The sequence below is a fragment of the Radiomyces spectabilis genome (assembly GCF_025331425.1).
Source record: "Radiomyces spectabilis strain NRRL 2753 chromosome Unknown BYT42scaffold_7, whole genome shotgun sequence".
NCBI classification, from domain to species: domain Eukaryota; kingdom Fungi; phylum Mucoromycota; class Mucoromycetes; order Mucorales; family Radiomycetaceae; genus Radiomyces; species Radiomyces spectabilis.
The window spans coordinates 829,348-842,686 of NW_026251932.1; the positions used below are offsets into that span (position 1 = coordinate 829,348).

The 13,339-nt window shown below is 43.9% G+C and overlaps 4 protein-coding genes across 4 annotated transcripts; 1 reads left to right on the forward strand and 3 right to left on the reverse strand.

Annotated features, from left to right (window-relative positions):
• The first annotated feature begins 448 nt into the window (after positions 1-448).
• BYT42DRAFT_571235 (uncharacterized protein) lies at positions 449-2,637 on the forward strand. The gene has a single exon (XM_051568475.1). The coding sequence runs from the start codon at positions 540-542 to the stop codon at positions 2,523-2,525; it is 1,986 nt and encodes a 661-aa protein (XP_051423012.1). The 5' UTR covers positions 449-539; the 3' UTR covers positions 2,526-2,637.
• A 58-nt stretch (positions 2,638-2,695) lies between these two features.
• On the reverse strand, positions 2,696-4,769 carry BYT42DRAFT_614353 (amidase signature domain-containing protein; the record flags this gene model as incomplete). Its single annotated transcript, XM_051571851.1, has 7 exons — positions 2,696-3,201; positions 3,278-3,589; positions 3,665-3,735; positions 3,795-3,944; positions 4,007-4,323; positions 4,396-4,491; positions 4,548-4,769. 7 exons carry the CDS (start codon positions 4,767-4,769, stop codon positions 2,696-2,698), a joined length of 1,674 nt encoding a protein of 557 aa, XP_051423013.1.
• Positions 4,770-6,095: 1,326 nt separating this feature from the next.
• BYT42DRAFT_614354 (uncharacterized protein) lies at positions 6,096-6,773 on the reverse strand (the record flags this gene model as incomplete). Its single annotated transcript, XM_051571852.1, has 1 exon — positions 6,096-6,773. One exon carries the CDS (start codon positions 6,771-6,773, stop codon positions 6,096-6,098), a length of 678 nt encoding a protein of 225 aa, XP_051423014.1.
• A 4,197-nt stretch (positions 6,774-10,970) lies between these two features.
• Positions 10,971-13,339, reverse strand: BYT42DRAFT_571242 (uncharacterized protein). The gene is made up of 6 exons (XM_051568476.1): positions 13,161-13,339; positions 12,922-13,010; positions 12,386-12,827; positions 11,980-12,298; positions 11,737-11,905; positions 10,971-11,658 (listed from the first exon to the last, which is right to left on the reverse strand). The coding sequence occupies exons 1-6, from the start codon at positions 13,193-13,195 to the stop codon at positions 11,144-11,146; spliced, it is 1,569 nt and encodes a 522-aa protein (XP_051423015.1). The 5' UTR covers positions 13,196-13,339; the 3' UTR covers positions 10,971-11,143.

The following is a 13,339-nucleotide window of genomic DNA, read 5'->3' on the forward strand; positions in this document are numbered from 1 at the left end:
ATGCAAAAATTTGGGAAAATCATGTATTCCATGATTTCATGATTCACGATAACACAGAACAATTAGGGTTGTGACAAACATATAAATCGTAGTCGCTTCAATTAACAGTTGACTATTCCATCTGGAGAGCTTTTTCCAGCGACTATTTTAGATATTGGTCTTGGCTATATAATTTATTTCAAGGGCGGAAAAATACAAAAAGCTCCCCATCTCCACCAACTACCACCATGCTATCAACGGCATTTTAGGCCAATAAATTTGTTTCACGTCACATATAAACGCAAGTTCCTTACAGGAACAAAAGAGCAACGAATGTCGCTACAAACAATGACATGGTGAACGATTTTGTTGAGAAACCGGACGGGCCCGTTCGTTTTTTCCGGTACGGGTCACGTGCGGCCACGTAAGAAAAAGAAAAAAAATTTCGCCGGGGCCGGATAGGGCAGAAGCTGATCCGGTGAAATGCAAAAAATTCGCGTCAGGCTAAGACTGTAATAGTTCTTCATCTTCAAAGCATCGGTGTGGCTGTCTCTTGGATCATGCACCGATCAACAACGAGAGCATGGTCTATACTTCGTCAGTCGACTGCTACCGGGCGTTCGTTCGACCGTATTACAGTAACCGTACGTCCACGATGGCCGATATGCCCACGATCCATTCACTGTAGTGCAGCCATGTACGCAAAGCAAGATTCCCCGACTTTGGTAGGATCGTCAGTGGCGACCGACGCCTTTGAAACGCAAAGTTTTTTACATGTGTCCCCCGAAGTCACGATCGATGTGACGGATAAACCGTTGAAGCATGTTTGGAAAGAATATTGCGATCGAGTCGACAACAAGAAACGTTTAACCGAAAAGGATTTTCTTCAAGTATGCAACTTGCTGAAAAAGTCTCGATCGGCGGAATCCGTCAAACGTCTTCAAGCGGTACTGCGAGAAATCCATCAGCGTGTCCTTGAAAAAAAGTTACCAATGTCGACCTTTATCCGATGCTGCAATATGCTGATCATGATGTTTATCGAACGATCCGATCTGAAAACCGCCAGACTGGTCTTTGATGGCATGGTAAAGTCATCGTATCATCCCAATTCCGTCACCGTCTGCACTCTCATTGACGGCATGGCCCGTCTCGGCTCGGCCACGGATCTCCACAATTTCTATCAGTTCCTGAAAGACAGTGGCTTGTTCCCCAAGAGCATCGAACCATATCTGCGACTGATCAAAGCGTTTAGCGAACGTGGCGATATCAAAAGCTGCCAATATTACTTTGCGATTCTGAAGAAACAGAACAACCCGCGAGAGTTGTCTGTTTATCATGCCATGATCAAAGCGTATGCGGCGGCGCAACAACCCGAAGGAGTGCTGGCATTATACCGAGAAATGCTTCAGGAATCTGTGAAACCCGACCTCCGTATTTACGGTTCCATCGTCCAATGTTTGCAAAGCCACGGAATGTCCAAGGAAGCCAACGAGATCTGGGAAGATGTGCAAAAGACGGGGTTGCCGGTCGATACGGGGATCTACAGTTCTTTGGGGTTACCGCCGATGGAAATCTTGGAAAGAATGCGAACCGCTGGCGTCACACCTTCCATTCGAGATTTCAACAATCTCATCAATACAAGCATCAAGGAAAATAACATGGCGAATGCTCTTGAAGTATTCCGAATCATGCGTCAAAATGATATACCGCCCGATTTATTCACGTACAGTATGATCATCGATATCATTGCCAAGGATCACGAACAACCTCCAGAAACTGCCTTTGATCTGTATGAAGAAATGAAAACCAACCAAATTCAAAGCGATGCCATCGTTTATACCAGCTTGATCATGGCGGCTTCGCGTGGAAAGAACCCGTTTGAACGTGGACTATGGATCTTGGAGGAAATGCAGCGTCATCAAGTGAAACCCAATTCGTTCACCTTTAGTGCACTTCTCGCTCTTCTTGTTCACAAACGTCTGGAACCCAAAGATCTAAGCTACGCTGAAACCATTCGAGAAAAGATGAGAATGACCGGCATTGAACCCAATACACGATTTTACAATACCTACCTGAGCCTGTTGGCCAAATTTGTCGCGACCAAGAACGGGCAGCAACAGGCCATACGGAAAATGACGTCCATCTTCAAGCAAATGAAGCATTCCAAAGACACCATACGCCGACCGGATTTCGCCACTTATGCCGTCCTTATCACTTCTCTCCTCAAGGCGGGCCAAATTCGTCAGGCCCTTTTAACGTACGAAGCATCCAAAACAGAGCAGATTACGATGCCAGTGGTGGTTTACAACAACATAATGCAAGCCTTGGAAAAGGATAACCAGTTACCGCAAGTCATGAATATCTGGCAAGACATGAAAATGCTCAAAATACGACCCAATGCCGACAGCTACGAATTAGCCCTGGAAGCGTGTGCTCAACTGGGTCTGACCGAATCCTTTGCTGCTATTCGGACACAGCGGAAAACGGATTTCCAGCGCCTGGAAGAAATCAATACCAAAAAGCAAACGATTTTCAGAGATGCCTAAACATCACAGTCTGCGCTTATTGTGAGGCAAGCTTCTGATGATACTGTAGACTGTAGATGAGAAGTCATTTAGATTATTTAAACGAAAAAAGCCAACATTATTTGTATTTGCCTGTTTGCATATAATTGTACATTCATATATATTTTTTCTTCCATTTTTACACTAAAAACTCATGACAAAAGATCCGTGGAGTAGTCTTGCCGAGGTCTTTGGCGTTCAATATTGGGTATTTTTTCACTGATTTTAGCCATGCGACACAGCAAGGCTTCGTTCCACCATTCCGCCATCAGTTGTAATCCAACCGGCTTGCCATTTTCAAATCCAGCAGGCAGATTAACGGCTGGAATGCCCGTGAGGTTGGCCAATGTAGCGTAATGCATCGCTTTTACGGTCCAGTTGACGTTGGACATACCGTGCGCCATGGCGCCTGGCGAGATTTCAGGCGCTTGCATTCCTGTGGCGGGCGTTAGTATGAGGTCAATGTGGTGATGTTGAAAAAGATCCGTAAGACGATCCATCATGCGTGTGCGCATTTGTTGTGCACGCAAATAATCAATACTGTAAATGTTATTGGAAAGCCCCATCATGATCCGCGTATGCAAAAGAAACTGATGCTTTTGTCGTAAAAACTTGTTTGCATAATCGTTCATTTCCGAGCATATGGTAATGGTATGGGCTACAGTCATAAATGAGAACGGTTATCTTTCCATTGTTCTGGTTGACGTGGTTCCTTGTCCTTCAAACTAGGTTACCTCGTTTGGCCAAAAATAGTTCGGGGAGATCAATCTCAACAATGGTGGCTCCCAATCGCTGGTAAAAGTTTTTAAACTGTTCGAGACGTTCCAAAAATACCAGGTCGGCGTCCTGATTCCATTCAGGTACGACAGCAATGGTTATCCCTTGTAGACTGTCGGTCTGATCATAATTGGCCAACGACACTGGTGGTTGAAACAGGGTATACCAATCATTCTCGTCAGGACCGGCGATGATGGCATACGTTAGAGCCATATCGTCGGCTGTGGCCGCCAGCGGACCGTAAGCATTCAAGGTTGGATCCGATCTCTCTAGTAAACCGATAGCCAATCGTTAGATGTTTTGCTGTAACGCGGCAACATCTCTGAATAATCAAGCCTTTTTACCTCCGCCAAACGCCGATATCCGACCAAACGTCGTTTTCAGCCCATACAAACCACAGAAAGAAGAAGGAATTCTGAAACGTTGGTAGTGAGCCCTACATTTTCCGGTCAACCGTAGGCGCGGAACGCTTACCTAATCGAACCACCGCCATCTGCACCAATACTAACGGGACATAAGCCTGCAGCGACAATCCCTCCAGAACCTCCACTGGACCCGCCACAGCTGACATTGACACCGTACGGGTTCATAGGCGTGCCAGTGTTCGGATTGACGCTGAAAACGCTATAATGAACAACGCTCCGGCCATCAATAACATGGTGCAATGCCATCAATCCTGTACTTACTCCCAACCTAGTTCTTGCATGACGGTATGGCCCACAATGATGGCACCTGCATCTTTGAGCCGTTTGACAATGGTGGAATCGCTGGTCGCTGGAGAACCGTCATTGATGAACGAGGTACCTGCTTTGGTTTCCAAGCCCTGAATATCCAGCTCTTCTTTGATGCCTATAAAGACACCATCCAATTGACTGAGCGGTTGGTGTCTCGCATAGCGCTCGGTTGAGGCCGCCGCCTGGACGAGAATGTCTTTCTCGATATAAGTTCGTAGCCAGTGACAGTGTTCGGTAGCCTTGGCGGCCTCAAGGAAACGGGTAGCAACCTGTAAAAGGAACATAATGGTCAGGTCCCATATGCAGCTTTTTTTTTACCCGGTTGGAACATGATTATTCACCTTTGAAGGCGTTGTTTTACCACTTTGATAGGCTTCATGATAATCCCAGAACGAATGAAACGGGGAAATACTTTTTCGGCTGGCGTCCAACTGAAACTATAAAAGCGTTGAATATTTCGAAGCTGATAAACCCCAAATCTTTGTCCACCTACGTTTTCCTTCTGAGGAACGGTTCCTTTATGAATACAACGATTGGGAATGGGAAGCATCGTAGGTGTCTCGGTAAAATGGTGGTTGCGCAATTCGTAGATCAAGGAATCTTTGGTTATCTTGTATGAAAGTAGCGGAAGCCACTCCATGGCATACACAGCTGCTCGCAATGGCCATCCCGACAGCCCAGAGATCAGTAGTTGAGGATCTTTAGTGCTTGACATGTCACAATAAAGAAGCTAATCGAAGGTAAAATTTCATGCCTCGAAACTTGATTCAGGTCAGTCAATTTGCACGTGATAGTTGTTCGAAATTTTCGCACAGGCACCGATTATGTTGAGTTGGAGTGGACCCACATTCTCACGTTCCCACCTATTAGTCATGCATGCGCAGAAACAACAAGTAAAAGAATTTACATCTGTGGCGTAAAAGAAAAGACGGTTCTCTGTACAGCCTGGAGATGGGGGACTTGCATTAGGATAGTCTTGCATGATTTTTAAAGAGAAGATCGACCGCTGCCTGCATAAGTCACCTCCTGGCATCCCCAAGGCTGCCGAGAAGGAAGTGATATTGATCAGGTCATTACGACGGGGCTTTATGTATAGCCAATGAACAGAGTGACAAAGAGCGAGCCATACCATGGACGTTGATCCACGTTGACGAGGATGAACAGCCGAAATAAGCACACGTACCGTAGTATAGACACATTATTAATTGGGTTAATGAGGTCAATTTAATGCAATACAAACAATGCACGTCAAACAGTAATGGATACTCGGACCTGCAGTTGAACTATTTTGACGATGAATAAAGCCAGCGTTTTTACTTGGTGCTAATGACTGAAAAAATCGCACTTCATCACAGCCGATATCCACAGTGTCTGTGATTGGAGTCCTCTCACAGTTGGCATTGATTGTTCGTTTCACAAGATATACGCCCCTGGGTACTCCTTTGAAACCAGTCGAAGGGTAATCAAGCATCGATCATTCATATGGTTTGGTACGCAGAAATCCTTTTATTTTCTAAATCAAGGGCGACTCATATCATTTCTAGCGCCCACTGATATATTGGGGCAAGTTAGATGCTGATCGTAAAATGTTGATTTATCTGTGTCAACCGGTTTGTTGTGTTTGTATGCTGATGAGCCGTCGACTTGACTTCACCTGAAAATCGGTGTTCCCTTTTTATAAAGGGATACTGCTGCTTCTGCTACTACTACATAACACTGTCAGTGCAGGACCAAGGGATAGCTTGGTTTGACTACTGCACTGCATTCCAACCCTGTGGAGCCAGAAACTGAAAAAGGTCCTTGATTCATTCAATATTTTCTCGTCTTTGGTTTGTCATTATAGAAATTGTTTTATATTCAATTTTGTTTTGCAAATGGACGAAATTAAATTAATTATGTTTCGGCAAGTGGATAGGTTTAAATAGCAAAATGGTAAAAAAAAAGGAGGATATTTTTTTTAATAAAGGTAACAAAAAAGGGGATAGGGCGGGAAAAACTCAATCTTTTTTGGTTCTTTGTCCGACCAAGTGGGGTCCGCAATTCATGGCACCAACTGCTTATCAAGATTGACTTGACTTTCGATCTCAGGGATGGACGACAGTAGCCGATACCCGCATGAAGGCGGTGGAGATATATAGTTGGCAATCTTGGTGGTCAATTTTCGCTTGGAATGAGAATGACAAACCGCCAGTTGCTGTTGTTGTTGTTGTTGTTGTGCTTCTTCTTCTTGTCGTTGTTGATATTGTTGTTGAAGCAAGAAAGGTGTGAGATATTGGTTCCAACCATGCGGAGTTTTACTGTTTTGATCATTCCAGTGAAAGTCAAGCATATCCATGGACCATCGCTTCTTATCGTTGGGATGACCCGGGGTCGTCAAAGCTGATTGAATACATTGGGTTAACAAATTCTGTTCTACCGGCGCAAATGTCATATCATCGATTTCGATTTTCGACGCCATGCCGTTGTCTCTTGTCTTATATTGTCCTTTGTACGAAGAGATGGAAAGCGACCATTGTTTGGGTAACAGTCGTATAATGCTTCTGCGCTTTCTGTTATTCATCGAAGACGAATAAGAATGAGAAGGCGTTGGGTCAAATGTATACGATAAATCCGAGGATGAATGCCGGGAATGACCTGAAGTCGACGATAGAGGTGAGGTGGTCTTTGAGCGACGATTATGCCATCGACGCGGAATGAATCGATCAACAAAGGATATCATGAGACACGTGGCAATAATTACGAATTGCTTTTTTTTTCTACTGATGTAGAGCGTAAAGAAAAAAGAAGAGAACGAACAAGAATCCTCAGCGCGCTCTGTTTCTTTAAACTAGACGAAAGAAAAAAAAAACCTTCTTTTTTTGGGTGAAATCATGCAGGAGGTGTCAAACGCAACAGTAAAAAAAAAAAAAAAAAGACAGCAGCAGTAGGTAATTTCTAGATTTGTTGTTATTGTCGTGATTGCTTGTTATCTTGGCAACCATCACACAAAAACGTTCTATCGTTTACTGCACGTGTTTCATTTTTCCAAAACTCATTGAAATAAATGGATGAGTGCACTTCAAACAAGGGGAACCAAACCATTTTTTCGTAACCATACCTTTTCGAAGCAGAAATAACATGATCGACGTTGTTATTAGCACAGATTGCGTTCAAAATTCTACGGCAACCGTCATACCCATTGCTGATCTTGTTCTTCCAATTCAGGTGGATTGCGCCTGTATACGATCTTTATATATGTTCATTTAGAGCTTCTGCTCATCACTATAGACTGTGTAATATATTTTTCAGGGAATATAATCTGTTGAAAGCGATTTCTTCCACAGACGTCGATGTCCAGTATTTGGACATAAGCGCCATCGGCTGAACCCCATCTTCAAGTGGAGAATAAAATCACATAAATAAAAGCAATATTAAATGAAGCCAATAAAGTAAAAGATAATATTCTCAATGATACAATGAATTTATTGAAATGATTGCAAGAAAGTTATAGGAAAATTGACAAGACGTTCAGCATGTCGGATAGAAGATTAGCAGTCTTTGTGGTCTTTGTCACTAAACTACTTGTGATTACCATGGTGCTTATCGTCGTCATGGTGATCGTAACCCTTTCCATGGTGTTTATCGTCGTCATCATAATGATGGTCACCATGTTTGTCATCATCGTCGTAGTGCTTTCCGTCGTGCTTATCGTCATGATCATTGTACTTTCCATCATGCTTATCATCATCGTCGTAATGCTTTCCATCGTGGTTGTCGCCATGGTCGTTGTACTTTCCATCATGATCGTTGTCGCCATCCCAGTAACCAAGCTTTCCTTTGCCTTTGGTATCGATACTTCCATGGATGTTCCAGTCGTTGCCTTTGAAATCATGACCCTTTTCCTTAATGTCTCCATCATGCTTCTTGTCGTTATAACCATCGCCATGATGACGCTTATCATCATCATTCTTATCATGGGCCTTGCCGTGATTGTCCTCCTTATTGTCGTAGTGCTTGTCATCATGGTCCTTATCATCGTAGTCCTTGTCATCATGGTCCTTGCCGTCGTGATCGTTTTCATCGTAATCTTTGCCATCGTGGTCCTTGCCGTCATGATCATCGTCCTTCTTGCGATAATCGTTATCATCATGACCCTTTCCATCATGACCCTTTCCATCGTAATCTTTGTCATCGTGGTCCTTGTCGCCGTGGCCTTTGTCATCATGACCCTTGTCGTGTCGAATCTTTCTCTTGTGTTTATCGCCGTGCTTTGAGCCATGCTTTTTGCCGGATGCCTTCTTTCCCTTGTGGAGCTTGCCATCGTGATCCTTCTCATCGTAGTCCTTGCCGTGATCGTACTTTCCGTCATACTCCTTGCCATCAAAGTCCTTGTCGTCGTAGCCCTCGACGTCGTACTTCTTTTCATCGTAATCTTTGCCGTGACCATGCTTTCCATCCTTGCCATGGTGGTCTTTGCTGTCGTAGCCTTTGTCGTGATGATCGTTGTCGTGATGATCGTTGCCATGATGATCGTTGCCATGATGGCTGTTGCTATCATGGTCCTTGTTGCGCGAATACTTGTCGTCGTGACCATGATCGTTACCCCAGTAATCCTTATCGTCATGCTTGTCATCTAAAGCAGGAAAATTAGAATCATAATGGTGGTGGCCGAAAGTCGGAATACATACCATGTTTGTCATCATGATCATAGTCTTTGCCCCAATGGTCTTTATCATCGTGGTCGTTGTCATGATCGCCATCTTTGCCCCAGTGGTCTTTATCATCGTACTTGTCATCGTACCCAGCAACATCGACACCGGCCTTCTGGATGTTCTTGTGGATATTCTTCTTCACATCGTGGACAGCCTCTGTGTTCACAATACCAGAGAGCTTGCTCTTGTCACCGTCGTAGTGTTTGTCTATGTTTGCAATATAAGATAGATGATATTATGGCATTGATCAGTACAAGTACACACCTCCATGAGTGTCTGACTTGACATCGTTCTTTGAGCCATAGTGACCGTTCCTGCCATGCGAGTCACCCCTGTGGTCATCACCGTCGTGGTGGTCCCGGTCATCTTTGTGTCCTTCATCATGGCCGTATTTACCATTGTCGTCCCAGTTATCTCGGTGTCCGTCGTCATGATCATATTTGCCATTGTCGTTCCAGTCATCTTTATGTCCTTCATCATGGCCATATTTGCCATTATCATTCCAGTTGTCGTGGTCCTTATCCCAGTGATCGTCATCTCGATAGGATTTATCAGATTTCAAGAGCCCAGAAACCAGGTCAGGTGAACGGCCACTAGATCCGATATGGGTACCAGCCTGAACGGTAGCGCCGGAACCATCCCGTTTCGCCAAAGGAGCACCTTGGATGGTGGCTAGCATAGACAGAGCAGAGATCGATAAAGGTACAAACCAACGCATGATAGAATTGACTGATAATGATGGGAAATCCAACTGGAGCAGGTCCCTTTATATAGAGTCGGAACGGGGGAAAGATCCGTTGCAACCTTTTACGCGAGGGATAATACAAGGTTGCATATGATCCAAGACAGAAATGCAAGCTAATAATATGATGCGCAAGTGCTCAGATGCTTTCCCAAGCAAAGTTTTATGATCGACCAGATTATTGTTTACCAATTTTAAGTACATCCCTTGCACCAGCTTTAAGCCGTGAAGTTGCAAAATTTGGGATCATTCGATTTTCGCGCAGCCAAGCAAATGACAAGTGCATGTTTCTTTTTTCCTTTAGGCTAGACTTTGCGCGAAAAAAAAAAAGAGCATAGGACTTTTTGTTGGGACTCCCAATCGATATACTAAATGTGGAAATTAGCCAAGGAGCGTTCCTATCGATGCGGCAGTGGATGAACGTTCTGATAAATGAAACCAGAAACTTCGATTCATTTTCCCCGAATGGCCTAAACTCAAAGCGGAAGGTTGCGATCGGCTCACGGTAATGAACCTCATTCGTTAAAGGATCTTCTTTAAACTATAAGTCTTTCCCCTTGAATAGCACGTGCGCAAAAAGGAACAGATTACGTTGAAACATGGAGTGGATGACTATCCTTTGCTTTTAAATCCGTCAATTAAACTGAGGACTCTGGATCATCTTCCAACTAAATCCGTCCTAGTCTTTGGAGATGATTGAGAGAATAATAGGAACCTGTAACTGGATTTTGATGAATCTGCACATGTTCATTGAAATCTATGAATGCAAATCTCTTGTACTTGTTTAAAAAAGAAACGAACGAATAACAATTGTGATATGCAGCACCGATAAACTTTGGTTTGAATTGAACTAGCAATCATCGTTTGGTTACCATAAATAGCATATCCCATTTCTTATTCCGTTGGATCAGTTCAGAAAAGATCATCGCATAGATAATTTAGACTGAAACTGACTGCAACTCGATTTGAGATTTCTCGATGGCTATCCGCATTGCAATATCCATATCCAATTTGGCAATTTCAAAAGAATATTGCACCATGACTTCTCAAGCAATGGTGCTGATGCACGGTTGTAAAAACAGAAACTCGAACCACGCGGCTCGAGGGGTAGTACAGAGTGTCTGTGGTATCCAAACAGATCGTCAGTATTTTCCCATCCTGTAGTTTCTAGATAGGCTCGTTCTTGGCAATATCATAATAAAAGCCGCGTTAAGTGTACCATGGAGCTAATAACCTTTGTATGAAAATAACATGATGATTGCCAAGACGACCGTGGTAACCACCTCACGAAAGCGCAGTCAATTTACGATATTGCGTAGAAGCTCTAGTTACTTTTTCTTATGACCATAACAGCAAGTACGGTCCAAAAAGCATAACCAACTTGACTGGTCCGCATGATATCAAATGATGAAAAACTGGAAAAAATGATCATAGATAGTGAACAGCAGACGATGGCTCTAAAACTCCAAAAAAGCAAGATGTGGTTTTGAATGAAATGAAGGTGATTTTCTTATTTTTTTTTTTACTATGTGAAAGGCGTGCAAAAAAGGAATAAAAAAAATGACGCATATTTCTAGAAGATGATGATGGGATGGTAAAATGATAGGGCGATAGTTGTTTGCATACTTGATATTATCTTTCTTTTTTCGTCGTTGTTTAACCAAAGTGGAATTGGTATCCACCGTTTTGCGAGCCTGCTCGTCCGTATCCACCAGCACCTCCAGGGAAGCCGCCACCACCAAAGCCGCCACCAGGGAAGCCTCCTGCAGAGAATCCACCGGAAGAGAACCCACCTCGTCCTCCACCCATACCGCCCATGCCGCCCATGCCGCCGCCAAACATCTGCATAAAGACATCGTTGATATCCACTCCGCTGGCATCGAAACCGCCGCCCATGCCCATGCCGCCTTCGAGGTCCGCGCCAGAATCGTATCGTGCTTTCTTTTGAGGATCGCTCAAGATAGTGTAAGCTTCACCGACTTCTTTGAATCTCGCTTCAGCCTTTTCATCACCAGCATTCTTATCAGGATGGTATTGGAGGGCAAGCTTGCGATAGGCTTTCTTGATCTCGGATTCGGTCGCACTCTTTGATAATCCCAAAATCTTGTAATAATCTTTTCGTTGCGCCTTTTTCAGCTCCAATTCGGCTTTGCGCAAAAGATTGTGGTATTCTGAATTTCAAAGAAAAGCGAATCAATTTAGAGATCAGTTTTCCCAATGGAGACTACTCGTTTGATTTTCTTTTTTACCTCTGTTGCCAGCATCCACTTGGGTTAACTTTGTGTAATCGCGAACCGCTTCCTCATATTGTTCGGTTTCCATGTAACATGCCGCACGGCGACTGTATACTTTGGTGAAATCGGGATCCAGATCCAAGGCCTTATTACAATCGGTCAACGCTTCGTCGAATTTTTTCAACTAGACACACACATTTTTTCACTTGTTAGCGGTCATGTTCGGTCTACAACAAGTGATTATATCAAAGCATTTACCTTTTGCAGCACAGCTGCACGGTTGGAGTATAATTTAGCGTTCATGACATCGTTGGTTTCATCAATGTCCAGAGCGGCGGTGTATGCATCGTAAGCTTCCTGAAGCTGACCGGATTTGAAGGCAGTGTTGCCGGTTTCCTTTTGAGCCTCGATGGCTCGCGCTTTCTTCAACAATGTACGTGCTTTGACGAAATCGGGATCACAGCGAAGTGCTTCCATACAATGGGCCACTGTCTTTGCATTATCACCTTGACCGTAAAAGACACGAGCTCTCAGATACAGCGCGTCGGGATTTTGGGTATCCTGACGAACGATGTTACTAGTAAAGAAATATGCCACATATCAGCCTTCTAATCCAATGAACCGATCATCGGAGGGTGTTTCCCAAATTTTGGAAGATGCTCACTTTACGATTCGGCTGGCTTCCGAGTATTTCTTTTGTTCCAAAGCACACTCTGCTTGCCAGATCTTCCATTTGGTAGGGATATTTTCGACGTTGATAATAGCGATGGCGCGATCCAAGCTGTTGCAGGCCAAACCCCACTGACCGTTGGCCATATACATCTGAACTTGGGCAATATAATTCTTGACGTGTAGTAAGTTGTTGTACTCATTTTTAGCTTGAGCATTTTGACTATCGCGCTCCAACACCATTTCGTACTGCCGACCGGATTCTTCCAGATTGCCAAGACTGAGGTGACATTTACCGGCACGCAAGTAAGCTTTGACATTGTTGGGATCCAATTCGGTGGCCATGCGACAATCGGACACAGCATCCTTGTATTTCGCCATCATAGTGAGTGCCGCCGCGCGATTGGCATAATAAGTAGACGTCTTTGGAGAAGCAGCTATGACAAACACAAGCAAATTTATCACATCAACAAAAAAGTGTGTCTTGCAAAATACGATTCCCCACAATTTTGTTTTGTCGATCCAACCCACCAATAGCCTCGGTATAAAGTTTGACAGCTTCGTCATAGTTGCCTTGTTTAAATTGTTGGTTTCCCTGGTTTTTGATATCCTCTGCTGACCTGTTGCAGAGGTGGTGAGCACCGCGATACAAGGGAGTGGATTAGCGTGCATCATCGGCTCAGAGCGAATGAACGGTCCAATCTCGGTCAAAAGATAACGGGGTCCATACGATTCTCTGGTGGGGGATGAATAAGCACACATCTACTTACAGAGAGGGATCGACTTCCATAGCTGTGCCGCTCATTTTGACTTTGAATCGACAAAGGCTTACAACAACAAAAAAAAGTAAGGTGGAAACCTTGCAAAAGAGACCAAAATCCTTTGACTCGATTGTCGATTAAAATTTCTTAGTGTGATTTCTCAGGTCCTCAAAAAAAAAAAATATTTC

Coding starts and splice junctions, on each gene's coding strand:
- BYT42DRAFT_571235 (XM_051568475.1), top strand. CDS start 540: ATGCACCGATCAACAACGAGAGCATGGTCTATACTTCGTCAGTCGACT.
- BYT42DRAFT_571242 (XM_051568476.1), bottom strand. CDS start 13,195: ATGAGCGGCACAGCTATGGAAGTCGATCCCTCTCT. Junction 12,299..12,385: donor GAAGCCAGCCGAATCGTAAA/GTGAGCATCTTC, acceptor TTTCTTTACTAG/TAACATCGTTCGTCAGGATA. Junction 11,659..11,736: donor AGTGGATGCTGGCAACAGAG/GTAAAAAAGAAA, acceptor TTTGAAATTCAG/AATACCACAATCTTTTGCGC.